This window comes from Chaetodon trifascialis, chromosome 24, assembly GCF_039877785.1.
Source record: "Chaetodon trifascialis isolate fChaTrf1 chromosome 24, fChaTrf1.hap1, whole genome shotgun sequence".
Lineage (NCBI taxonomy): Eukaryota > Metazoa > Chordata > Actinopteri > Chaetodontiformes > Chaetodontidae > Chaetodon > Chaetodon trifascialis.
In genome coordinates, this window is record NC_092079.1 from 11,256,227 (window position 1) to 11,283,548 (window position 27,322).

The 27,322-nt window shown below is 47.8% G+C and overlaps 1 protein-coding gene across 2 annotated transcripts in view; it reads left to right on the forward strand.

Annotated features, from left to right (window-relative positions):
• The first annotated feature begins 1,419 nt into the window (after window positions 1-1,419).
• Window positions 1,420-27,322, forward strand: part of nrp2a (neuropilin 2a) — a 58,125-nt gene continuing 32,222 nt past the window's right edge. Inside the window, exons 1-3 of one of the 2 annotated variants that reach the window (XM_070994152.1) lie at window positions 1,420-2,253; window positions 10,865-11,042; window positions 20,319-20,500. In XM_070994152.1, coding sequence (XP_070850253.1) covers window positions 2,178-2,253; window positions 10,865-11,042; window positions 20,319-20,500 — 436 coding nt within the window. In that variant the 5' untranslated portion in view covers window positions 1,420-2,177. The remainder of the gene's footprint in view (window positions 2,254-10,864; window positions 11,043-20,318; window positions 20,501-27,322) is intronic. The other variant, XM_070994154.1, reaches the window with a different exon arrangement.

Below are 27,322 nucleotides of genomic sequence, written 5' to 3' on the forward strand. Positions count from 1 at the left end.
AAGATCACCCCCGGCTCATCAGAAAGAGTTTAATCAGTTCTTTCTCAGTGATGAACGCACACATATGCTACCCGAGTGGCACACGATAAAACAATCTTTCAAGCATAAACAACTCCACAACGCAGCACGTGGCAAACTGGTTCACGCCAGCGCGGAGCCCCCGCCCAGAGGCTCGGTTTAGCCAATCACGGTGACGTCTGACAGCCGCTGTACCCTGGAGCTGGAGGTTGGCTTAAAAATGACTGACAGGCTGTAAGAAAGCTGCAAGTTGATGGCATCTAGTCAACCTGGGGGGCGTAGAGCAGCGGGGGATGACGGTTGACTGAGGTGACAGACAGACAGACAGACAGGCAGTGACACTCAGACCTGTCATACAACCTTCTGTCAAGGGCATTGGGGTCTTTTGTTGACATTGTTTACAACTCATGACTGTCACAACTCGAGAACAAAATGATGATGACTGTAAAAGCTTCTTTTTTCTGTGTTTATCAACATACTCTATCTCCATTTTTACTGTTCACCGTGCACCTACACAGCAGATACCTATATGGGCAAAAGGTCCTGCATGGTGTGTAGCATGTTACACTGGCCCAAAAAGTTCCCCATGTGTCCTGACCTTTAGGAATGCACCTAGCTGTTCCAAATAAAGATGCCAGCGAGGCTACATACTGTACCTCATTATACAGCCAGGCCTCAGCCAGTCCATTACATTACACGGTAATACAAGCCATAGGCAGGGCACATGGGCTGGACGCTGCAGAGGCCTTTCTCAGCAGATTATTTTGGGCTCACTACTGTGTCATTACACGGCCTCCCGCTCTGTATTTAGGCCTGTTGATTGTAGGGCTGAGACTGGGCAGGGCTGAGGTGGGCTCTCCCTCTATTGAGTTGAGGGCTTTGACATTGGCTCGGCCGTTTGATGTGTTTTTGTGGTGAAAGGCGGCCTCGCGCCTGTTCGCTGTGCAACCACCCCCCCTACTCTCCAGAGTGAGACACTCCTCCCTGTCTCACTCTTTCTGGGATTTTTTACTCCTCATCTCTCCTCTCTGTTCCTTTGAAAACAGCCCTAGGAGAAGTTCTGCTCCCTGGTTTACCATTACAATAGGCCTGTGTCTTATCTCGGCCTTATCTGTGGATGAGTTCATATCTGTGGTTTCTTCTGAAGGGGGATGCACGTCTGTGTGTGTGTGTGTGGGGGGGGGGTTGTGTGTATGTGTGTGTGTGCGTGTGTGTGTGTGTGACAGAGAGGGGGAGAGAAAGAGAAGGGGGAGAAAGCAGAAGAGAGAGAGAGTGATGCGCGTGCACTTGCGCTCTCGCTCCCTCCCTATAATCAGCGACCGACGGGAGGGGGTGGAGCCGAGGCGCCGTGACTGTAACGCGATAGCTGCTCGGCTCAAAAGCGCGATCACTCACACACACACTCCACACACGCCTCCCAGACGCGCACACGGGACACACGCCGGTGTTGGAGCGGAGCGCAGGCTGTACGGAGCCGCTACCAGAGAGAGCCACACGGGAGAGAGTAGCGGTGCCGCAGGAGGTGGCATGACATGAGCGGTCTTTATGGGAAGCGACACTTTCTCGTATTTATTTTTCTGTGACTTCTGTGCCGCATTGAAAAGCAGCTTTTGACCGTCGGACTCAGGCTTCCAAGGCTTTGGCAGCTGTTACTTGGGACTTTAGCTTGCTAACACCGAGCCCCTTCAGGAGAACCAACCCTCGTGTGCGCAAAATACGCGGGGACGCAGAGTGGAAGATACGGGGTCTGGGAGCCTCTCAGTCGGAATTTGACGCACCCTGGAGCCGCTATCCAGACCCTCCGGAGCGCAGATATCGACTCCCAGCCGCGGAGCGCACGCAGTATTGATCAAGGAGTTTGCTCACTAATTTTTGGATGAGGTTTAGTGGCACCGCATATGGACAGACTTAAAAGGCTAAAGGGCTGCGCAATTAAAAACTCTAATTCTGTTCAATGACATGTAGTTGCCACATAGTTTCTCCACCAATGGTTTAAAAACGACGTGGGATTATTACTGAACTGGTCTAGTTTTGACTGCCGTCAGCGGTTTTTGGTCCTAACGCGGTGTGGATTTTTTGGACGAACTGCATCATTTGTAACCCGCGAGGTGGAAACATTAGAAACTTAAAGCTCTCCGTGAGTTTCTGCGTCATCCAAGATGGATTTTGTGTCATCGTTGATTGGATTTTTAATGGCAATGTGTCATCTGGCATCGAGAGTCACGGGAGAAGATGGTGAGCTTTAGTTACTTCTTTGATTCTGACGCACGCACGGTCTGTCTCAACCAAAACACGCCAAAAAACAGGCATGAATGCAGCCTGAACATCACATTCAGTTAAAAATGCTGGGGCTATTGTAATGATTTTACCCTTTTAAATCATTTTTTAAGAGCTCCTTGTCATGTGCCTCACATTATTTCAACACACATGAGTGTCTGGCATAATAAAGCCATTGTGTGTCTTCCAGACCCATGTGTCTCTTGGATATTTTCCCCTAAATTTGGTGACTGTGGGGAGGGAGAAGCAAGGGATTTCCATGATTCTGATAATCAAAATCACAGGAACCATGATGACTTTACATTTTAAGTCAGTGACTAAATCCGCCCCGTGCCAAGCCAGCTGCGACACATTTAAAACTAAAGAACTTAGATGCTCTCATCAAATATTTAAAAGATCGGAAACAGTTCCAGTATCTGTCCCAGCTAGACTGGGAGCAGGATAGCACCTACCATCAGTTCACTGGACTGTGAATGAGCTGATTATATGCATGAAGCTTTTGAAAATCCACACACATTGTTTACCCCGAGTAGCCGGTGGTTTTCTTTCATTTAATTATTCATCAAGGGAAATAAACAAACCCGCGCCTAATTAAAATGCTATTTCACATCAGGATGAAAACAGGTTTTAGGCGTAGGCTGGGCTACAACCCGCTATTTTACAAATTCGCCGGTGTCCAACAATCCGTGCGTAAAAGCTACACTGCCACTGTAGGATTTGACAACTGTAACTGTAATCATCGCCACTATAATCATTATCTTCATCAGCCACCAGCTCCCTCCTTCATTATCTTCTCGTGCTCCTTGTGCAGGGTGAAGGCAGGGCTGCTGGTGGCTGAGCGCCGGCAGCTCCAGGCGGCGGCGCGCCGTCACCTCCGTGCACTCTCTGCAATCAAATAACAATAAGATGGGAGATTATAGTGCTTGGCGAGCCACAGAATAGCAGCCCCGCAGCTGGTAGGGACTCAAAGCCTTGCTTTAAGGCACTTAAGCAGGGCCAATTCTTGCCGTAAAGCACGGAAACGGCACTGTGGTAAACGAGTCCATACTTGATATACTACTGAGAGAGCGAGGCTCAAGTATGAAACAGCGCCAAATGTATCTAGAAGCCTCATTAAATGTGGATTTAACATCAGGGAGCACCGCGTTCCATCTGGTGACTTGCATAGAGATGATCAAATAATAAAAATAACGACTCAGTAGTCGGCTGCTGCTTCATTATGTCACCAAAAAATGCGCAGGGTAGAGACAGGTTTGGAGGCGCTGGTGGGGAAGGGTCGTGCGCAGGGGCTTACCATACAGAGAAGTGATGCCACTGGTGGGATGACACATGGCCTCTTGCTCACTGATCCGTGTAAGGAACTTAAATACTCCAGCTTTCTTCTTGCCTTTATGATGCCTTGACTCCGGGTGTCACCTTTAGGTGGATGTGCGCTCTCGCCGCCTGTCGCCAGGTGGGATTTTTGCGCAAAACGCAAAGATTCAAATTTTGTGCATGCCGTATATCTGCGGTACTTAATCATCCTTATTCTTCTATCTTACTTTTTTGGGCGCATTTTCTCTTGCTAATATAATACATTGAGTATTCCAGAAGAGATGTATAGTTTTGGGCTTTTTCTATGGTAATCTCCATGCGGCTGGAGTGCTGTGGTTCCTTTTCACCAGGCGAAGGCGGGTGAGGAGCTGTTCATGATCCCATGATGACTGTTGAGCCTTTACAACACCACCCGCTGGCCAAGCTCTGTTCCCTTCATATGGGCTCTTCGTGTTTAGGCTACTTGTTTTAAATAGGACAGTCACCCCAGCCATCTCCTCTGAGTTCCTGTGTGTGTGCGTGCCTGCGTGTTTTACTGGCTGCCTGTGTACCCGCTGATCAGAGACAGATGTGGGCTTCTTGGCAGCCATCAGGCAAGCAAGAAGCTAGATCTCCCCCCACTCTCTCTCTCTTCCCCCTGCCAAGACACTGCACCGCATGTCCCTGCCTCCATGCTCCCCTCAAGAGCCACATTACACACAGATGCCAGAGGAAGGAGAGACTGGGGGGGGGGGGGGTCCAGAGGCAGGGAGAGATGTGAGGGGACAGAAAGACAACAGAGACGAACAGAAGGCAGATGCGAAGCTACTCAAGGCACAGAGAAGTGAGCATGGCATCCATCAGGTCATAACATGAAGGAGCGCGCAGGAACAAGGAAGACTTGGAGGAGAGAGCGAATGAGACGATGGTGGGGGGATTGTGCATCAAACAGAGCATGAGAGGAAAGGGCAACATCAAAGTGTGCCGGGGTCACAGAGTTAAAATGGCACCAGACTTAGAGGGAACAGATCGCATTAAGGGTTTATGGAGTGACACTGTAGTCTGGGGTGACAGCTAAAGTGGGGTAAAATCACAGCCAGAGCTCTGCAGAGAGGTGGAAAATAAAAGACGTCAATCTGTCATTAAAAAAACAGACTCTGCAACAGAACGATGCTCCCATAAAAGTGAAGCACGCTGGAGTCACATTAAAGGTTTCCAAAGAGTTCCTGCCTTTTGATGATAGACTCCATCTGCTTTTAGCAACGTGATACATTTCCAGTAGCCAAAGGTTTCCCTGAAGATATAATGCTTTGGAACAAATTGATGCACGCCTGAGGCATCGCAGCCAGAAACCCTCACGGGTGTGAAAATCTTACACGGTCTGAAGGTAAATGATCCATAACAGACATTTGGTGCTTGGACATTTCCAGTTGCGCTCTGCTGTTCTCTGCATCCTCAAGTAGAATAGAAAAAGTCCCTTTTTAATGTCTCAAGCCCTATTTGCTGCAATCTTTATATCCGAAGCAGAGAGAATTCTACTCCGCTTGTACTGTAATCACAATAGTTTGACTCAGTGACATGTACATCAATTACTCCTTACAATTGGCATTAATATTCAGGCCATTAAGCAGCTCATTTGCATGTTTATTGAGTGGGCGTCTGTGCATCCTCTGCACCTATGGTATCGTCTTCTTCCAGAGTTGGATTTGTACTCATTTAATCATTTCTTTTCTAAATGTTTCTTCCTGCCTGGACGGACTTTCTCCTTTTCATTCTCTTTGTTGGTCTTTTTTGCCCCTCGTTGTTTGTTTTCTCGCTCACGCCTTCTCTCTCCTCCTCCCCTCCTCTGCAACCCACCCTTCAATTCTTTGCATCTCTCCGTGTTTTAATCTGGCCCGGCCTCAGAGGTATCAGCTGCGAAAACAAGGTCACCTATTAGCATTCATAGCCAAAGACAAACCGAGCGGCCTGTTCGATACCAGTCAGGTACGAGAGTCGCGGGCTCACGCGAAGCCCTGGCCTGCATTTGGGGTGAAATTAAAAACAAGACCCCCATAAATAAAACAGATCTGGGTCTTTCACTTTACCGCATTAGCCACACGGGGGGTCTTAACGGGCGCTCGGGGACGGGTTTAGATGGGAGCTGGAGGGGGTTAGCATTGTCAAGAGGCAAGGCATTTTAAATTTACTGCAATTCACAGACGGGGTTAAAGAGGAGAGGGTGCATGAGGGAAGAGTTATAGGTGTGAATTTAGAGAAAAAAAACAGCTTTTGTAAGCGCTGCAATTCTTCCAGAAAGGGTTTTTAAGCAGTCAGTTCCACTGAAAGGTAACATTCTGTGAGGTGGGGGGTAGAGGGCGGCAACAAATCACCAAAACTCCTGCAGCAAAGCTCGATTCTGCACAGCTCCATCTCGCTGATGTCGCCTCGGCTATTTCCGCTCTGTGGACAGGGAAGTCCTTTGTGGAAAGAGCTCCGGCGGTGCAGGTTTGACGCCGCCGCACCGAGACAAAGGAGTGCACCAGGGGAGAAGAGACATGATACTGTAGTCAGGTAGTGTTTAGGATTAGGCCCACACCATTACCCCCCTGCAGCCACCAGCAACCATCTGTTTACTCGATTGATCCATTGAACCATTGATCACGATGGCCGGCTCTGTGCATTTAGCTGATTATCATGGGGCACTTATCCTGTTAGGGAGGGAGGAGTAGAAAGAGAGAAAGAAAAGGAGGCAGAGAGAGAGAGGAAAAGAGGATTTTGGGATATTATCTTCCTTTGATGTAGCTTTTGTTAGTTCTTAAAAGAAAAAAAATCCCCCCCTTAAACACATCTAACAACGTTAAACAAAAAGCTTTTGTCTGTGTGTGTTGCAATGGCTGATTGTTGTTTGCTGTTTTGTGTTTTTGGTGCAGAAAACTGGCCGCAGAGTACGGCGAATCTCCCCTGAGCATCAGCTCACGAGCGTCTTTCTGCATTTGGTATTATTCTCAGATTGTCACAGATCATATGGGGGATATCCATCATGGAGAATTCAGCTCCTGATTCTAATTTCCTCACCTGCAGAGGCCTCAATGCATCATGCAAATGAGACATTGTGTGCTGAGTAAGAGCTGAAACTTATGCACTTTTATCTCAGAAGGTGTAATATCCATTCATTATTCCACACATTAGATTGCCGTTCGTTTCCAAGATGGCATTCAGGTGTTTTCAAGGTTTCTGCCTTTGAAAGCTTGAAACTGGCGTCTTGATGATATTTCTGATATTTAAGTGTATGCTGGGCTTTTCATCCATCTGAATTTTAAATTCTCATACTGCCTCTTTTTCCCATAGCACAGTCATTCTACCGCGGCATAAAGGTCATAAAGCACAGGGCAATGAAAGTGAGTCTCTTTTCTTCGCCCCTTCCTCCTCATCCTCTCCCTCTCCTTGGGTCCAGTCTAGTGTGGAATGGGTGAGATTAAAAGCAGTTGGAGAGACAACCCCTGCTCTTGACTGAATGGATGAGTGCTGCCCACTCTCCCCTCTCATTCCCTCACTCTGGGCGATAGCACTTTTTAATTAAGGTGGGGGGGTGGAGAGCGAGTGTGGGAGGGGCGAGAGACACTGGGAATGATGGAGGGATTTATCAGCGCCTCTCCTCACACTCGCAGCTTATCCCAGAGCGTGACGCCATACTTCCCCCGATAAGGCTGCTAATAGAAATGAGAGCGCGGGCATGCACGCACACACACACACACACACACACACACACACACACACACACACACACACAGAACGTGAGCAAAGACATGCAGACATATGCACATTTTCCCAGATAATGAAGATAAAGGCACTCACAGCGGGTACAAAGACGTCTGTGGGTTTGACTTGATCTGGTGCGACTAGAAAATGTGCACACACACACGCACGCACACACACTTCATCGACACAATCTACGGTAAAAACAAACTATGTGGCTACGTGTGCACATACATTTATAGTAATTAGGCTCCATTTCAGTTTCATCCACACAACACTCAAACAATGAATGTGAAGAACACACACTCTCACATCCAGTGTACACACACACACATAGTAGTGACATTGTTCTCATGTTATAGTGCACGCTAGAAACAAATGTGGCACTTGTGTGTGAGTGTGTGTGTGTGTGTGTAGACAGATTGGCTCCCCCACTAGAAGAGACGGTGTAATTCATGAAGCTCGCTGGCAGCTCCTGAGTGCTTCCTCCGTGCTGCTCATCCAACAGCACAAGTTCTGTTCTCACCGAAACATTCTGCTCGACGGTGACACACACACACACACACACACACTCATTCATGTATGCATGTTTCGTTCTAACTAATTGTCATGGACATGCAAGCAATTCGGCAAAGAATACACACATCTGTCATCAGACTCTTCTCGCAGCAGTTCATTTATTGTGGAGAAAGTGTTGCTGCTGCATCCTCCCTTGCTTTCTTTTTTCTGAGCAGCAGCAAACAAACACCCACCAAGCCACACACGCTCGTTCACACACACACATACACACACACACACACACACACACACACACACACACACACACACACACACACACGTACATATATGCTGCCAGAGTGAGTGTGTTGCACGAGAGCTTTCCCAGTGGGGTCAGCGTCTACAGGGAGCCGCTGGATAGCAGGCATGTCTTAATGAGGCTCGTCAGGCTTTCTGCGCAGCGCATGCACACACACACACACACACACACACACACACACACACACACACACACACACACACACACACACACGCACACACACACACACACACACACACACACACACACAGTCCCTTCGCTCTATCTCTTCTGTCACTCACTGCACCTCTCTCTTCCTCACCCTCTGGATCTCTCCTCCTCCTTGCCTCCCGCTCCCTCTGCCTGTCACCCGTCCCTCTCTTCCTCGCTCTTCCCACCTATGTCCTCGCACCCGCCCATCATACATCAACCCCACCCACCGCCTTCACCCTCCTCCCCTTCCGATCAATCTCCCCCCCTTCTTCCTCAATCCATCTTCTTATCCATCGCCTCCCCGTCTCTCCTCCTTCTCTCCTCTCCCTCTTTGCTTTCATCCTCTCCCCTCTTCCATTCTCCTTCCCGCTGTAATCCTTTCCCCCATCCCTTCCCACTCCTTCTCTCCTCTCTCCTCCACCCCTCCTCTTCATCCTCCTTGGAGGCCACTGAATGGGCAGCTCAGGGAAAAAGTGTCGAGGCGGCAGGATTCTCCCCAAACGGCTTAATCTGCCAGGGCTCTGCGTACTGATAGCCTCCTGCACACGTCCCCTCCATAGGCGTCCCAACAATGACTGTCTGTCTGCAGAGCCGCGGCAGATAAAGAGATGTCTGTGTGTGTGTGGCTTTCTGTCTGTCTCCGTCATTCTTTGCCATCCCTGCTATCTTTTTGAAATTTTTCAGTTAGCTATTTTCTCCACCTCTGTCGGCCCGTGTGATTGACAGGCCCTGTATTTGTATTTGGATGTGTGCGTGCGTGGGTGGCCGTTTGAACGCGGAGCGGCAGCTGTACGTGTGTGTGCGCGCTCATTGTGAGTGGGAGTGTGTTTAAGCACCCCTGTGCGTGCCTTCATGCGTGCACATGCAGCCCAACTTGTGTGTGTTGTTGCGCATTTGTGCAACAGCTCACACGTGTGTCTGTGTGTACGCACGTGGGCGGCTGGAGTCGTGCACTCACATGAAATCACCAGCAGCTGTGTGTGCCTGCTGCGTGAGCGTGGGCATCGCTCCTCTCCAGTAACAAAGTAAGGAAGCCATCGCAGCCCTAGCAAATGTCAGAGAATCTTAAGTGTGCCTTTTAAGCACAATAGGCGGTGGAAATGTCATCACTTGAAGGGTCTATTACACTTCAAGCCTTTGGTGCTGCTTTTTTTTTTTTTCTTGCTTTGCTTTCCGCTTTCTTTATTGACGCTTTCACAGAAATTTGTAAGAAAAACAAGCAGGAATATCAACCCATTTACGTCAAGAGTAGATTCATCTCAGCGGCCGAGTGTTTAAGCCACCATTCGGTGGTGCGTTGTTAACGGCAGCGTACCATTAGCTTAAGTTTGCTGCCTCACACAGCAGCTTTCCTCCCTCCGTGTGCTGTTTTTCTTATTTGGCAGACATACGGCAGCTACAATATTAAGAAAACATTCGTCCCTCTTTGACTTCAATATCACAACATTCATTACATTTAGAGATCCCCCTGGTGCATCAGCAGCCACACAAACACACACATATACAGAGGTAGCTCTCTAAACCACCCCCCACTGTTGTCATGGAGAACATATTTTGCCTTTGCCTCCGTAAAGAATAATAATGCCCGTAAATCTATTGCACTGAAAGAGTAATAAAGGAACTATTGTGCACAGTGCTCCAACCGTATGTGTGTGTGTCAGATCTCCCACTGGCTGTGTGTGTGCGCATGCAGAATACCCATATGCATGCTCCCTTTGTATGTGCATGTGAGTTTATGTGTTTAGCGTGTTTATGAGAGATAACGGCAAGCGCGAGAGCTGCCTTAGCTGTCGGGGTGTACGCAAAGAATAGGGTCTTTGTTGCCGTGTTAGCGTCTCATTACAGACTCAGGGTGACCCCCAGAACCTTGTGAGACAGGCCGTCTGTGTGTCACTTCCTGTCTAAGCGTGCGAAGCAATGCCATTGGCAGGCTATTGTTCCTGGGAGAGCGTGATAGGATCAGGGAATGTGTCCTAATGTTTGCAGATTGGCTTGCCGGAGCAACAATTACACTTGGAGAACGCTCCCAATGGGGAACTAGAGAGATAAGAGCCTGGGTGTGGAAGAGGGCGAAAAAGGCTCTGTGTGTGTTTCTTCTGTGTGTGTGTGTAGGTGTGTGCGCCAGATGCAGCAGCGATGATCTTTTATTGTTTCAATAGCTTACCCATGTGGTCCCGCTCGCATTGAGAATCCACAATGGAGAAGTTTTTCCAATTTCCTCCTAACTGACGGCCTAAATTGCTTTCTTTGTTTTACTGTTCATTTGTTGCTCATCACATCTTCATACAGAGAAACAAGGTAAATGAAGAAGCGTCCTCTGAGTCGCTGTTCTGGGGAATGTACCATTTACTGAGGATTTATATGGCTCCACGCCGGCCTGCTATGCAAATGACAGATGTAGAAATGCAACAAAGCATGTTTAAAATGAAAATAAACTTTTTCCTGTAGCTTGTCTATTTTCTAATCAATGCCTGTCACCTCCCGCTGTACCCCTCCCTTCCATGTCTCTCCCTGTCTGTCCCAACGCAGGGCCGAATTGCGGGGGCGTCTTAGATGCCAGCAAGGCGGGATACATCACCTCTCCCGGGTATCCTCTGGAGTACCCACCTCATCAGAACTGTCACTGGATCATCACGGCGCCGGAGCCCTCGCAGCGCATCGTCCTCAACTTCAACCCACACTTTGAGATCGAGAGGCTGGACTGCAAGTAAGACAGCGAAGGGGCTCGATGGGAGAACGGGGGCTTTTTGGAGAGCCGTGTCATAATAGTGACATCTATAAATCACTAGTTATTATTATGGCTGAGTGATGATTTGTGTTGACGTTTTCATTAGTATGCTGCAAAAGCATACTTATCTCAAATAAGTAATTTCCCGTTGGAGCACACTGATTTTTACATACTATTATAATTGACTGCCGGCGGTTTGGCCTCATCCCAAGCTGTTGAAACGCTTTCCACATTTTGACCACAACAGGTCAATCGCGAAGGAAATTTTAATTGTAGATACAAGCTTTCTGCAAAAACGCAGACCATTAAGTGGACTGTGGTTTTCTTTTTGTGATATAATTATTTACTGAGGGAACAATGAGCACACAAGTTCTTTTCAGCGCCATGCTTTTTTTTGGCGTTCACACCATTACACACATTACGTCCTGGATGCTGCCCATTACAGCCACAGACGTTTAGTACTGGCCTTTTAAAGGCTTCTCCGGAGCAATTACTGTGTTGAATTCCTGGCTCAAGGGCACATCAGCTGCACATAACCTCAGCAGTTCAGAGAGCAGAGAATGCGGCTCATTTTAGTTTCCACATCCCAAGTTTTTTTGGTCTCCTTGGCATGAATTTGAATACAGACAATGCGGCTCACAATAAAGACTGAATGGAAAGAATGATTCAAATAGCTCGATAATAATCTTCCCCTGGTTAAACTGATGATGGAGGACAAAAAATGCCAGAAGATACTTTTGTTTTATTCAGCTTGGAACCAGATGACTGAAGTTTTTCACTTGCTAAAGGAGAATACATTGATTCATAAACCACAATCAGACACTTTGGACAAATCATGAGAATCATTTCTGTGCATGTGCATCTGACATTATCAGGGCTATCTGGCTGTAATCCCCCTCTATCTGATAATCAAATGCTAAGCAGCATTTGAAGATCTGCATGTGTGTGTTTGGACACGGAGGACAGATAGAATGTGGGAACGAAAAGGATCGTGATGTAGTTTGAAAGGCAGAGAGAGAGAGAGAAAAAACAGGGAAGGAAAGGAAAAGAAGAAGCAAAGAATGAGGCCCAGCTGTTTGGATATGACTGTGCTCGGTCAGTTTCCTTTCTCAGAGACATGAATAATCCAAATCATATGCTCTTCTATTGTCTTTGACCTCAGAGGAAGGAGGAAGAAGTCACGGTTTCCACTGTTTAATCCACTTTTATACAACTGAGTCAGGGAGAATGCTACACACATCACCCATTTCGAGACTTTTTCATTGTCCGTTTGGTCTGTTTAAAGTGAACACAGACACGTTTTATCTGTATTGTCTGCAATTATGCCCATTTCTTTCTTATTTCCTTGCTCCAGCCCTCCCCTCATTCTGCAAATTGAAGAATTAATAATCCTAGATGCGTGTTTTTTTGCATTGTTCACCGACAAAGCACTTTTTCTGGCCAGGAGAGAAATGTAACTTTCATGAGGACATCAATGGCTGCTTTGGTGAAAGGGTTTTTTAATGATTGTCGGTTCTATTCATGCAGCTGTGTCACGTTGCAGTGAACTGGAAATGTTATTTTGATGTCTCGGCTTTGTGTCTCCAGGTTTCTGTCGCTTTTGTCAAAGGCAAAATGTTGCATAATTATCTCCCTTGCAATATGTTTCTCAGTAACAACGCTTTTACGCCAGTGCCACAGTGTCAACACTGTAGCACACTGGACTTCCCCGCTGTAGTGGTGGAGAGAGGAATGGCTCAGCGGTTGATAAGCAGTGTGTCAAGCAGCTTCTCACAGCCCAAGGCGAGTAGGGCAGGAGGAGGCCGAGGGAGGAGGAAGAGAAAACCGAAATGCCTCCTCTTTTCTCTTCTCCGCTGAGGGTTTTATTGAGATGGGGGTTATTTTTTTTTTTTTTTTACACTCGCCTGGGGGGACGGAGGCCTTGGCCTGCCCTCTAACACACACTCCCACTCAACCTCCCTTCATCCTGTATGTATGAGTGTGTGCATGTGTGTGAGAGTCAGTGAGCGTGGGTGGGAAAAAGCGTCTACATGTGAGTAACTCCAAAAGCATGCAAGCAAGTGTTAGTTTGTAAGACTAGCCGCTTCCCGCTTCCCCTCCATCCATCCATCCGGCCTCCCTGTGATAGCCCCCGTTTTAGAGGCCCTTTAGAGAAATAGGGGATCACGCCAACATTTCTTTATGCATAAACTCTAACGCTAATGTGTTTGCCCTTCTGTGTTTCGTGGAGGATGCATTTCCCTTTGGGGCACAGAAATAGCAGCAGAAATAAGTAGGAAAAGCCAAAGTACGGCTCGATACTCCTGCTCTCTCCATCCTCTGCTATGCTTTTTACCAGGATTGATCCGAGCCCTGAAGCACTGTTACGGGTAGCTTCTCTTTTTTTTTTTTTTTTTTTTTTTGCCTGTATGATTAGGCACGGCAGTGTGAGTGAGCAGAGAGTAGATTTTTGCATGTTTTCACGGTCCTCCGCGAGGTTAGGGCGAGGGGGGCTGGAGGGCTGCAGAGGTGGAGGGCTCACCATCTTGGTCAAGGCTGGAAATCTGCGTGACAGCTGGGATTACAGAGACAGCAGCAGAGAAAACCAGAGCTGTGTGTTACCTGAGCTAACGTCTAGACTGCTGACTGTGGAAACACACAAAGGAAAAAACAGAGATGATAACATGCTCATAGAGATGTTTTACTTAAAAACACATGCACGTACACATTTAAGCATGCAACCTGTCAGCGTAAGAGTGCTCATCATATCTCCCCTTGGGCACTTTAGACCCTTATAAAACCAAGAAAAGTGCTTGGTCAGCCCGGGCAAGGGGTCTGAACTCTGGCTCATATCCCCAGCCAGCTGGTGATTTTCCCTCAGCGGGTTCAAACAGTCAGTGCTCGGACGATGTTACGCAGCCAAACCGCGGCTCTACTGCAGCAATCAAATCCGCAGCCTTATGCAGGCACTCCATGTCTGAGGTGGCACTTTAATTCAGGATTTCATTTCAGGGGGAGTCCGGCCGCGTGCCAAATAGCTCTTACCTCCAGGTTGCCAGCCGATTGATGTGAACTAAATGTAATAAAGGCTAGATGAAATATCAGGCCCATATCTCTAATGCAATCTGCCATCACCAAGCCCCAGGATGCTACCTAGTGATATACCAGGAGCTGAGGAGGGGGGGGGGGAGAGACGGAGAGGGGAGAGTGAGGTGGAGGCTACATCCCCCCGCTTTCTTTTTCTGTTTCTCTCCGGCTCTCTTTCTCTTTCGCTTCATTTTCCTCCCTCCTTTCTTGATCTACCTCTTCCCACCCTTTGTTCTTTCGCTCTCCTCTCACCCGAGGAGGAAGTGTTTTATTTTTACACACTCGAATTAAACATTGAAACGGGCAGAATTACATACAGACGTGCTCGCAAACACAAGCGCACGCCATAAAACCGCAGTCATTCAGGAAGATCCATTTCTTCCACCTTTGTGGTTTTTATTTTCTCACTTTTATTTGGTGATTTGTTATTGAATGCGGCCTGGGGTGCGAAGGCTTGATGATACAACTCCAGAACACACAAAAGCTGTAAAAGCCCTCAGCCTGTGACACGCCTGTCCACAGCGAGAGGTGTCTCCAACACATCGCAGCAGCTGTCCTGCGTTTGCATGCGTGTGTGCGTGCATGATATCACCCTCTTACTAATACCCAGAGGGGGAGCAGAGAGGTGTGGGATCAATGTCAGTATTCCGCTTGTAATGGGAAGTCAATAGATGATCAGCAATGGCCGGAGGGAGCGAGAGAAGGAGGTGAAGAGGAGGAGGAGGAGGGTGATGGTTGAGGATGAAAGGAGAGACAGATGAGCTGCCAGAGGTCATGACTAAAGGGAGTTGTTCGGGTTCTGATGTGTCAATATCTGGCTCATGGCCGCCGTTCAGGACAAGATCACGGTCATCAGCGTCCAGCGGTCAGGACTGTTACAGTTGCTATAATGATGATATAATAAGGAACAGGGATAATTAAATGTAAAGACCAGCATTATCAACCATTTCAAATGCCTGCTTTGATCGATTGCTCTGGCCTGATGCAGAGACGCTCAGATATAAGCAATGTGCCAAAGCTTCGTCTTACCTCTCTCCTCAATGTAAAAACATCTTAGCAAAGTGGACTTGAGGGTCTAAATTCTCCGTCTGGATGAATCGCCAACACAGTGAGGCAAGTCTCCATCGCAAATGTATGTTGATATAGGTCGATTAAAATGCATCCAGCAGGGGCAGCAGGGTCACGGCTTCAGCTCAGACAGCAGTTACAGTCTGATGTTACAGATCGATGCCGCACTAGAAGGCCTGGGTCCGAGCCCAGACTGCCTGTGGTCGGCGGTTTGGCCCCAGTCATCTGTAAGTATGCATCTGTGATGGACGGCAGAAGAGGGAGGTGAGGCAGAAGGAGAGGAGGAAGGGGAGTGCTATTTGTTTTTGGGCTAGATTGAAGATGGCAGGCCCTGTGGATCTGCAGGGATTTTGCTCGCAGAATCTAGTTAATATTTCAGAGGCACTTATGGTTTATTAGAGTCCCCATCGAGGGCGGGAGGAGCGGGTGGTAGCGTGTGTGTGTGTGTGTGTGGAGATGCCTGCGCGTCTGGGTGTGTGTCTGCAACACACCCTCCGCCTCACTTAATTTCTGCTTCTGTGCATCATCAAGAGAGAGAAGGAAGAAGCGACAAGCAGTTGTTCATTGTTTACCGGATCGGGATCTTGTGGGTTTCTGTGCTCCGAGAGTGGAAAACAAGAGGGGAAAAACACAGCGGAAGAGAAAGGAAACTCATTTCAACCGACGGCCTCAAGTGTCTGACTACAGCCAAGTTTGGTTTGCTGATATTCTCCAACAGCTGTTGCTCTTTTATCAGCATAAACAAAATAAATCAGACGACCATGACGCACCCGCAGCAAATTATGTGTTAATCTTTTGTGTAATTTTCCCAGCGAATGCTTTATGTGTTTATGGAAGCGTTCAGAGTAAAATGAGTGAATCACAACATCCCATACGAGTTAAATGCAGACAGACAGGTGGTTAAATGAGACTCCTCTTCTGATTTCACAAAGGAAGGATGTTTGAGGGTTTTAGTGATCTGTTTATAGCATGGAGAAAGACCACGAGTGGAGGCCGCAAAGGCCAGAGACTTAAATGTAGGCATACGTGCAGTTCACAGCGTGTGGTGCGGTGATGTTGCTCTGCAGGTTGGTGCCGACGCCGACAGGAAATGTCCCCGGACCACAACAAACAGCAAAGGTGTGAAAGGCAATTTGTCGTCTTGGCGGAGGGGTGGAGTGATATATGAGAGCAGAGGAAGAGAGGACATGTCTGGACTGGTGCAGAATTACCAGTTTCCTTAACCCCTCTCCCTCTGCTGCAGCTATTCTCCACAGGAGAAATGGGGGGGGGGGTTGAAACCGGTGCCCCGTAATGGCTCCCTAAACACAGGGCCAGTCATGCAGACCCAGACAGACTGCCAGACAGACAGAAAGCTGGGACTGGGGGACGGATGGTGTCAGACGTAGCATCAAAACAACTCCTAATGGAATCAGGATCTGGACGCGGGCTTGCGTGAATGCTTTATGGTGTTTGTGAGTGGTGCGCAATGCTAATGTGTGTCTTCACGGGTGCGGGTTTTTGGTGTGTGTGCGCATGTGCAAACGGTTTGTGCGCGCACGGTGTCGTGGAATGCGCTCAAGTGTGCATTTGAGAGAGACAGACAGCGGGCTCTCACACGTCAGGTCCTCATGCATGTATTCATCAGAGCCTGGGGAGAGGCTGAGCGAACAGGTCAATAATCACATCTGAGGAACACTCACTCACTGACGCTAATCCACGACAGGAGAGAGCGAGACAGACAGAGCGAGAGAGAGAGAGAAGGATAGAGACCCACTCTAAAATCAATTAAAACCTAATTAGGCTCTCAGCTCTTTCGCAGGCCTTTTATCCTTGGTGTTGGCGATACAGTGTCGAGTGTGTACGCGCACGCCTGTGTTTGTCTACATCAGCGCGTGGCTGTGTGTCCGTCTATCTGCATGTGTGTGTGTGTGTGTGTGTTTGTTGGCACATGTTCGAGTGTGTGTTTTCCCTAAGCATGTGTCAGTTACAGCCCTAAGCAGGCGTACTTAGGGAGAGCCGTGGCTCTTACAGGCTCACCGTGGGAGCTTGCAGCTAAAGCCTTTACGATCGCCTTTTGTAATGCAGGATTACAACCAGGACATGTATAAGAGAATTGGACAACTGCTTCTTAACTCACTCACTACTTTTGTCCTGATTTGCTCCAGTCACAACCATCACATACTTAAACTGCAGCATTACAAGCATGTAGTGAGACAGTCAAACTTGTTCCAATGTCTTCTTTCCAATGTCCCGGGACAAAGTCTCACTATATGGATTGCTTTAGAGGGGAATGACATCTGCTTTTGAATAACTCACATATGTTCCTCCATGCTGGTGCGCACATATAATGTGAACTGGTGAAAGAGCACGGCAGAGATTTAGCACGGCTGAGGGCCTCAAGAGAGACAGATGGAGAGGAAAAAATAGCCGAAACTGCTGCAGCAGAGGCAGCTATGTCTTGACTTTTTGCCAAAAAGGCTGCATCCTACAGCTCCCACAAGCCAACCTTTCATTAGACACTCCATCCCTGAAAAACACCCTCATCTTGAAAGCTCCACACCCATAGTCTCTAACACAGGGTTTCCTTTAAAAACCGTTGTCTCCGAGCAGACGCTGAGAGAACTTAAGTAACACTTCCTCCACATTGTCACCTGTCAGACGCTCACAGGATGCAGACAAGGTTGTGGTGACATTACAGACTGATTGCAGCATTTTCACACTTTGCTCCTCACCTGTACGTGTGCCACTCTGACCTAGATTAACGTGGTCGGGATTATCCCGCCATCAGCAGTCTGAGCTTGAATGCTCTCTATAGGAATCAATACGCTGCTGCAATGAGATAGCCAAAAAAAGAGGCTTAGTGACTCCACTTAATCCAGGTTTTATTCCAAGCTGCAGTACAAAAAGCAGTCTTAGCGCTGAGATGCCGCAGAGAAACGCAGCCTGGTGCTGATTGGTGCCCCTCAGCTTTACTGAATACTTTTTTTAGTTCGGGGAAGGAGTGAGAAGAACATTTTCCTGTTTCGAATCTGAGCGAGATGCTGTGTTAAAACCCAGAGACGTCTGCGATGCCTTTTCAGCATCAAAGAGCTCATCACAGTAATTAGTGAGACAACAGCAGCCTTGTTGTTTTGTTTTTTTGACGGCTTCGTCATATGAACTAATTGAGAAGAGTGTGTTTGCGTTTGTGTGTGCGTGTGTGTGTGTGTGTCAGGAGGGTGTCCTCAGTGTCGCTGCAGGGTTCCTGCTGCGATGCAGTTAGTTACGCAGGGAATCACAATAAGGGAGTGAAGAGACACTTGTTAGCAGCGCAGAGAGAGAGAGCCAGGGATGAATAGTATGGAGAGAAAAATTACAGGGAAATTATTCACAGTGCCACAACTTGAAAACACAACAACGTTCATTTTCAGCAGAAAATGCAGATGCACACACAACACAGCACAAACCCACACAACGAAAGGAGGCCCAAAAGTGAAGGTTGCTTTTAGCATGATTGCTGGTTTGAGAAGAACATTACTCAAGTACAATTCAGTGTAACTTACATAAAACAGCACTTAGACATTGAGATCGTAACAAACAGAAATTATAGAGTTTTCTCCTTCTTCCAATATTGTCACAACCCCAAATTACTACGTTAAAACCCGGTGCTTCGCGTCAGCTCCCAGGCATGGGCTGGTCCTTTCTTAATCACACCAACAAAGCTGCAGTATCATTTTTTGGAGGTATTGCATAGTAGAACTGTGTTTTGTAGTAAATAACAGTTTTGACTGTACAGTACTCGCCCATCTGAGGCCTAAAAATATTTTCAAATAAATGGTGGGATTGAAACTTTCTTTGGAAACAGCATCTGGAGCGACAGACGCTTTGCCACACATGCAGGCCAGTTTGAGAGTGTCGAAGCCGTTTATACATACTGAGAGTGATGCAAGGATGTTTTAAAATAAACTGTTCAGTTCAGTCCAATCTACTGTACTCGTCATGTGTCATGCTGGGCTTCACAGGAGTGTTTATTCCCACTTAATCTCTCCTTTCCTTCCCATTCTGTACTTGGGAATAGAGGCCTATTTTCGGTTCCATCAAGCTGGAAACATGGCAGCAATAACGGGTGCATTGCATGTGACCCAAGAAGACCTGTAAATGTTCTGTGATCAACTGATTTGTCAGTGGAAAACAATAAAACGTCGACCACAGACAGCTGTGTGTGTGCGTGTGTCATCCCTGTCTGTGACTCCGCTGCTGTGTGTGTCGAATAATGTGAAAGGAATGACACACAGGGCGATGAGCTAATTCTGGATCAGTCAGGTGGGCTCTGTCTTCTTTTTCTCTCTCACACATAAACACACGCACGCACACACACACACACACACTGACCTGACAGTTAAGAATTTGCTTTTGTCATTCAGGGTCAGTCGGCTAGTCAGAGGTCATAATGAGCTGAGAGCTGAAGTATGAGGAAGCTAAAAAGGAAGTGTCCCCCCACCCACCCTCACATGCCGCTAATATCCTCACCTTTCCTCTCCCTGAGCCCTCGCCTCTTTATTTTTTCATGAGCTTGTCTATTTTAATGCTTCGTATTAACGAACCCATCCCGCCGTCTGCTCGCCTGCATCTTCACCCTTCAGATTGCGGCCTCTCGCTTAAGTATCTTCAGCCCTCCGTTTTCCTTCCTGTAATCCAGCATTCAGTGATTTGAGGATCGCTCGCCCCGAGCTAACTTTGTTGTCCCGAGCAAAACTGGGTCGTAAGAGCTAAATTTATTGAATGCAGCTGTGGGGAAAGAGCACAAATAAGATGGAGATGCTTTGACTGTGAGCCAAAGCTGTGGCAGATATATTTCCTGGTGTCTTGATGTTGTGTTGTGTTCCTAAGTGCTGTACTTGGACACTGTGTATTCTGTCCGGAGGCTGAACTCTAATGGTAAATAGGTCCACACCTGTCTGGTTTTTATTAGCTTAGCTTGTTGCATAACCCCATAACTGTCGATCTATGTTTATCTATCCCCCACCACTCCCTTTTTTATCTCTTTACCTCTCATAAACCCTTCCTGCTGCATTAAGCACAACATAAGCTGAATGTTAAGACTTCTTCGGATGCTTGCAGGAAATAATCTTTGTTATTTCTCCTTTTTTTTCCGCTCAGGTATGACTTCATCGAGATCCGCGACGGGGCTTCGGACGCGGCTGACGTTCTGGGTCGACACTGCAGCAACATCGCCCCAGCGCCCATCATCTCATCTGGACCCTCCCTCCAGATCCGATTCGTCTCAGACTACGCCCATCAGGGGGCGGGCTTCTCCCTGCGCTACGAGATCTTCAAAACAGGTGAGGAACTGGACCAGAAACTGGCCATTTAGGGTAGAAACACTGGATTTGATTGGTTAGTTTGATTTATGTTCATGCTAACTGGGTATGTATCATGCATGTGATCAGATTTACAATATAGTTGCTGATATGTTAAAGGTTATTTTATAGTATTTGACTGGAGCATCTGATTGGATTTTCTGTATATTAACAATTTAAGTTGTCTAAATATTAGATTAGGTAGAAATGTGTGAGTGTATAGTTTCTGATCTTCTTACACTAACGTGCTCCAGCTACTCAGTTGCTGACTGTGTCCGTTCCCACTGCGGTTCAGGGTCTGCAGCTCATTGCATGTAATTTATCTCAGTGTCTAAAAGTGTTGAGAAACCTTTGTGGGAAATTTGAGTTTCAGGCAACGTTTCCTCACTCAGAACCAAACACAAGGCCCCGCTCCACATTAATACTTAAGCTAACGATTTTGTCTCCATGCCACCTCTTTGCCCCGTGCTAATGGCCCGTAACCTGTGATCATTCACCCCAGCACACTCTCACAACAATTAACATCAGCAGAGGCAGCCGGCCATGTAAACAAAAGTTAGAGAGGAGAGAGAAAAAAAACTACTAAACTACTTTCAAGCCGCCTGAAAGCATGTGAGGAATGCTTTCTTAATTGGTGCAGGATCCGCTTCCTCGGGGGGAGATGAGGAGGGCTCGGTGTGGGAGGTGGTGGTGGGATGATGGAGAGAGCTCCAAGGCAACTTTGAGCTGGACTTAAGGTTAAAGGTTTATGGGTAGAGGCGGAGGCGAGGAGATTGATGGGGATGAGTGTGTGCCGAAATGGAATTTTCTCGAGGTCGTCGGGGCGCATGAGGTAAAGTGCGCGTTGCAGGTGAGGTTGCGATGGAAGGTGTATTTGTTGCGGTGGCGGTGGCGAGGTGTGTGCGGTCAGCAGATGGAGAGGTGGCCTTGAGGTAGCTAAAAGATTTATGTCCGAGTTACGAGCTGATTGCAGCACTTGTAGCTTCGATTCAGATGTTTAGGTCTCAAAATGCACAATGAGTCAGGGTTTATGGAGCAGGAAAATGAGCATCAAACAGAAAGAATGCATTGTGTTATCATCCACTGGCTTTACAAAGTATTTCTGCTTTTGTGTCCAATGAATGTGACCCATATTTGACATTCAGCTCAGTTACCAGGGCCATCAGCTCGAACCCCGACAATGTAATAGCATAGATTGCATCTGTCTCACACACACACACGCGCTAACACACACACTGGATGGATTGAAGGTTGGTGGATGGGGGATGCGGTTGCCATGGCTTTAACAAGATCCTGGTATAAATTCAGGGGTTAGAAGAGATTGTGTCACAGTGAGAGCACATGTAGGTGTCTGCTCGCTGCATGTGTGGGTGGTTCCACTCAGCTCGTTGTGTGAGATTCTGTCTGTCTGTATGTATGTGGAGGCGGAATGACAGATGCACGTGTGTGTGTGTTTGCGAGAGAGAGGGAGGTAGAGAGAGAGAGAGAGACAGACAAATGGAGACAGACAGTGGGAAAATGATTGGGGTGAAGGGAGACAGGCCGACAAAGGAGCAGTGAGTCAGAGAGTGAAAATGTATTCAGGATGCGTGATTGAGGCCATGTGTTAATTACGGCGTTTCCAGCGCCTGCACGCTCTCTCATCATAGCTGTTTGTCTTACCGTGGCAGGCCTGTGCCACGGGTTTCCACTAAACACAGCTTGCAACTTCTGATGGGAACACAGAGATCCCGGCTGAGATGTGTTTATTTACCAGAGTGGAAGTAATTGCACTATTACTTCTACCCCCATTAATGGATTCTAGTTGCTTTTTCGTGTACTTATAAGCAACTTTGGAAGACTGTAATTGTGCAAAAAAAAAAAAAAAAGTGTTTTTCTACTTTTAAAGTTAGCTGTAGAAGTGTGAGGGCTATCCTGGATATTTTTGCTCCAGTGTGTGTACAGTGTGTTGGTTTGTGTTTATGGGCGCGTATGTGTTTTTAAAGGGTGCGTCCTTGCAGAGATAGAAATCTCAGCACAAGCTAGGAGACTTGTGTGTGTGTGTTCAGCTTCCTTCCCATCTTAAACAGACAGTGCAGCTCAGAGTTCAGGCTGACCCCACCACGTTGTGTGCAGAAGTCAGACAGTGTGTGTGTGTGTGTGTGTGTGAGAGAGAGAGAGAGAGAGAGAGAGAGAGAGAGAGAGGCATATCTTGGCCTGTTTTCCATAGTATGAACTAATGATACCACAGCTTGTTTTTGTTTTGTTCATTCAAACCTATTACATAAGCGATGACTGGAACAACTCTAGGGGATTTCGAGTTGGACAAGCAATCTGTTTGTGTCAACGTGTGTGTTTGTGTCAGCGTGTGTGTGTGTGTAATGGAGTACAGTGCAGTGAAAGCTAATTATTTCCAGGACGGAGGAGCAGGAGTAGACCTTTGACTCTACATCCATCCAGATACCCCCCCACCCTTCTGTGCGCCTCCTGAGGGGAGCCTGGGTGATCATTTGCCCTAAAACAACATCCTTCCACCTACCCACCCAACCCCCCCCACCACCACCACCCTCATACACACGTATGCCTTAATCCCTTGTACAGTGAAAGTGCACCACTCCCCTCCTCCCCATTATTGTTGTGGCCTACTTTGCTCCTACTCATGCGTGCTTAACCCTTTATTCAGCCCAGACTACCCCCCCCCCACACACACACCCCAACCCCCACGCCCCGACGCATCCCTCGTACACTTTCACTTGCGTCACGTTCCACTGATGCTGTTACCACGGCTACAGGGGGAAGACTTGCCAGCGAAGCCCCCTTTTTCCCAGTTCCCCAAAGCCCACCACTAGCACGGCGAGGGCAGATAACGTCGCAGCCAATCCGGAGTTAAGACAAGGCCGAGAGCGCCCCAGGGCGTTAGGTCCCCTCCGTGACCGCTGTCGTGGCATCTGTGGGGTCACGGCGGGAGCGCAGCCTACGGCAGGACCCCCCACCCAAGTGCCAGTCACAACATTGGCCCTGTGCGTATTTCTGATGCTATCGTGTTGATTGGATGCCGACCCACAAGTTAGTGACGGCTGTTACTACATGGCTGATTGCCACGTGGGGTTTATTCCTGAAAAACCCCGATCCATCCCAAGTGGCAATGATAAATTAAACTCATGAATAGACTGCACGAGTGCAAAGAGTGTTTTTAAGTGATCAGTGAGGAAGAAAGCGCGTCCCGAAATGAAATAATACGGCATGATCAGCAGCTGCATGAATAAGAAAATGGTGAGCTGCACTTTGATTACAAGCAGCAGGAGGCTTTTTGCTTTTTTGTGCTCAAATACAATGATAGCGTTCCAGTCCACGACGCTTAACAGAGGCATCAGCTCGATACGTGACTGAGAGGGAGCATTCCTCTCTATATAAAGCTGGCCGGACTGATGCACAGTGTCTCTCTGGGTCTGCTAAAGTGTCGAGCTGTGGCACGCCAAGAATGTTGTTTTTCTTTTCTCGGGTCTCCTTCTTGTTCACGATGTTGTTGTTGTTGTTATTGTGGGTTTTTGCACCCAAACCCCCCCTGTGAAACACGCCCCTTCCCGCCACACACTCACACGCACGCACAGCCACACATCCCCTCAGACGCCTCGGGAGAGATTTTCTTCAATGAAACGCTGCACCGAGCTCAAGCGGGGGTTACATGAGAGATCTGTGTGTGTCTGCGTATAAGGAGTAGATGTGTGCCAGGCAGAGACAGGCAGGTAGAGAGCAGAGGGCGAGGCGGGTTTGATGTGCGGCAGACGCTCGCAAAACGCAGGGGTGAGCCCTCAGCAAGAGTTGCGTGCCGAGGACGGGAGGAGCAAGACGACGCCAGACGAGACAGAGAGTTAAAAGAGTGAATGAGCACAGACTCTGCATGTCGCTGCTGAGAAGACAGGAACGAAGGACAGGATGAGAGAGGAGGAGGAGGAAGAGGAGGGGGTTGCCCTGACACAACATGTGGAGCTGCTGCTACATCAGGCACTCATGTGCAAGAGTCGAGTGGTTTCTACCCAGCAACTCACCCTCTCGCCCCCCCTTCCTCACACATACACACTCACACTATGACCTCCCCCTCTCTGCCAGCAAACAGCTCTAGCCAAATGGCAGCTCATGGTGCGATGCAAGCACCAACTGGGGGCCTGCGTACGGCAAGTATGTGCGAGCGTGTGCACGCGTCATGTGTGTAAGACATGAGCTGAGGGCTGACGGAGGGAGGTAGGTAGGGAGGGGAACTTGTTTTTGGCGTGTTCATATAGTGTGAACTAATGAGTGCAAACGAAAAAGAGAAGGTACTCATGCATACGCAAACGCTGCTGAGGGTGCACGGGCAAATATATGAACACATGCATGCACACAGCGTTGGCACGTGGCGGCGCCGAGCTTTTGAAGCGACTGTTTCGTGCACACCAAGTGTAAAACACACAGTCTAAACACAGAGTGGTGTGTTTGGAGGCGATGGAGTCAAGCTGTGCTCAGATTGAAGCTTTTCGGCAGTAGGACTCCAGACTGCTGCACTGTGACCCAGTAAGAAACAAGGCCAGTGTGTTACTGGGTCTCACACACACTGTGAAGCTGTCACACACACCTTCAGACGCAGACACGCTCACGGGAGGCTCATATGGAGAGACAAACATGCCAGCAGTGAAAGATACACATGCGAGGAGCTTAATAAAAGTGCACAAAAGAGACATAGTCATGCAAAGACACACTCACAGGGCATATGGCTCATGCATACTGCATAGTTCATTTACTGTTTAATTGTGAGCACATTACAGTCCCATGCATCTAACTGCTTTAATGGATTCATGGTGTTCGTGTTTACTCCATTTTATTCTGTTCATTCATACACACAACTGTAGACACACACACACACACACGCTAAACACAGACAGGTGAGTGGAGAGGGAGATAGCGCTGGTAGCTTGCTGTAAATTACTGTCATATTTCAACATGCCTAGCTCTGTGTGTGTGTTTGTGTGTGTAGGCAGTCAGGCTGCTATCATGGAGCCAGATGATGCATAAGTGTTTTGATGTTGCAGTGCGTGTGGGAGTCGACACACGAGGTTGAGAGCTGCTTTTAACATGTGGGGGCAAAATTCGTGCGTTTCTGTCAACATTTTCAGCGCAACGTACGCACACGCATGCAAAACAGATTGATTGACAGTCAGGTACATGCATGACTCAGGGAGCGAGAAAATGTAAGATAATTGGGATCAGAATAGAAGAAAAAAGCTGCGTGAGAGCAGGAAAAACAAAGCAAGAGAGGCATAGAAGTGTTATGTCTCCTGAGTTTTTTTCCTTCTCTCTGAGCTGATTGGGGTCAGTTCTCTGCCATTAACCAAGTGTAGACAGGGGAGGGCTGGAGCAGCCAGCCGACCTCTATGCTTTTATAGGGCTGCCTGATAATAAGGCCTGGTGCCTTGGAGGAATGCTGCAGAAGGAATGTGCTGTTAACATGTCTGTGCTCCTAAACGCTGCTTTTATGAATATGTGTCCGGTTATCAAACCAACCTGGCAGATCTCTGACACAGTGCAGTGCTGCTGGATGCAACTCCGCGTTCCCAGGTCTGAAATCCACCAGAAGCTTCTCCCCCGAGTCTCTTCAACCTGACCTCCCTATCTGCTTTCCAGCACACTCAATCATGGGAAAATAATACAACAGACTTGTGTCCTTATGCTAGTTATATGCTCGCCAGTTGTGAGTGTCTTGGCAAAGGAAAAAATGTAAATGTGTTAGCCTCGTGCAAGCAATTTCAACTGGAGAGAGTAAAAACAAATGTTCACTGCAAACGCTCTCGTAAATAGCCACAAGAGGAGCAGCGAATTAAGCGCCATCAGTTGGTTTAGAAGGGTCACAACCACAAGCATTTCTGACATGTTCAATTAAACAAAGATCTAATGAAAATCCTGCAGTCTGTTGGCAACATTATCCCATGAAGATATTTGTCCTTCTGGCGAACGTTAAAATGGACATAGACACAGAAAAACACAACTTAACAGACCCGACTCTTTATAGCACACTTATAGAGATAAAGATGTCAAGATGCTCATAACATTGTGGGGACTCGCCTTCCTAATGGGGACAGTCCCCATAACATAAATCACTACATTTTAGGTTGGCTTGGGTTAAGGTTAGGGTGAGGCTGGTAGTGGTTATGGTTAGTCTTCAGGAAATGAATGTAAGTCTATGTAATGTCCCCAGAAGTGATGGATTTGTGTGTGTGCGTGTGTGTGTGCTGGACCGTCAGCTCTTTCTGCCATCCTCATTGATGTGCCGGTCGACAAACACTCGGCCGTGACTCAGGCTCCCCAGTGGGCCGCGGAGCAGTGGCTGATGGGTAGATGATCTGAGCCACACAGCTGCCGCCGCTCAAGGTGAGCCGCCCAGGGCGCATAAATCTGCATGGCTAATGAGGAGCCACCGCAAAGGGCCCACTTAGAACCATTACACAACGTTTGTGGTGTGTGTGAGTGTGTGTCTATGTGTGTGTGTGTGTGAGAGCGAAAAAAATGAGAGGGGAAGAGAGAGTGTTAGAGAATATTTGTTTTGAATGTATAAAATAGAGCAGGGGTCAGTCTGCTCCCCTCTTTGGCCCCTCATAAGTGAGAATCATTGAATATGTCATATCGCACAGCCTCAATGTGAGGATGGATTCTTTTAAGGTCACAATGAAGCCATCAGACATAATATTTCACTTTTCCTGAAAGCCGGATTGATTTGTGTTCACATATTTGTCACCGTTTTATGATTTTCAACACAGACGTGATTGAAAATGTCGGTGCTTTGTGTCAAAAACG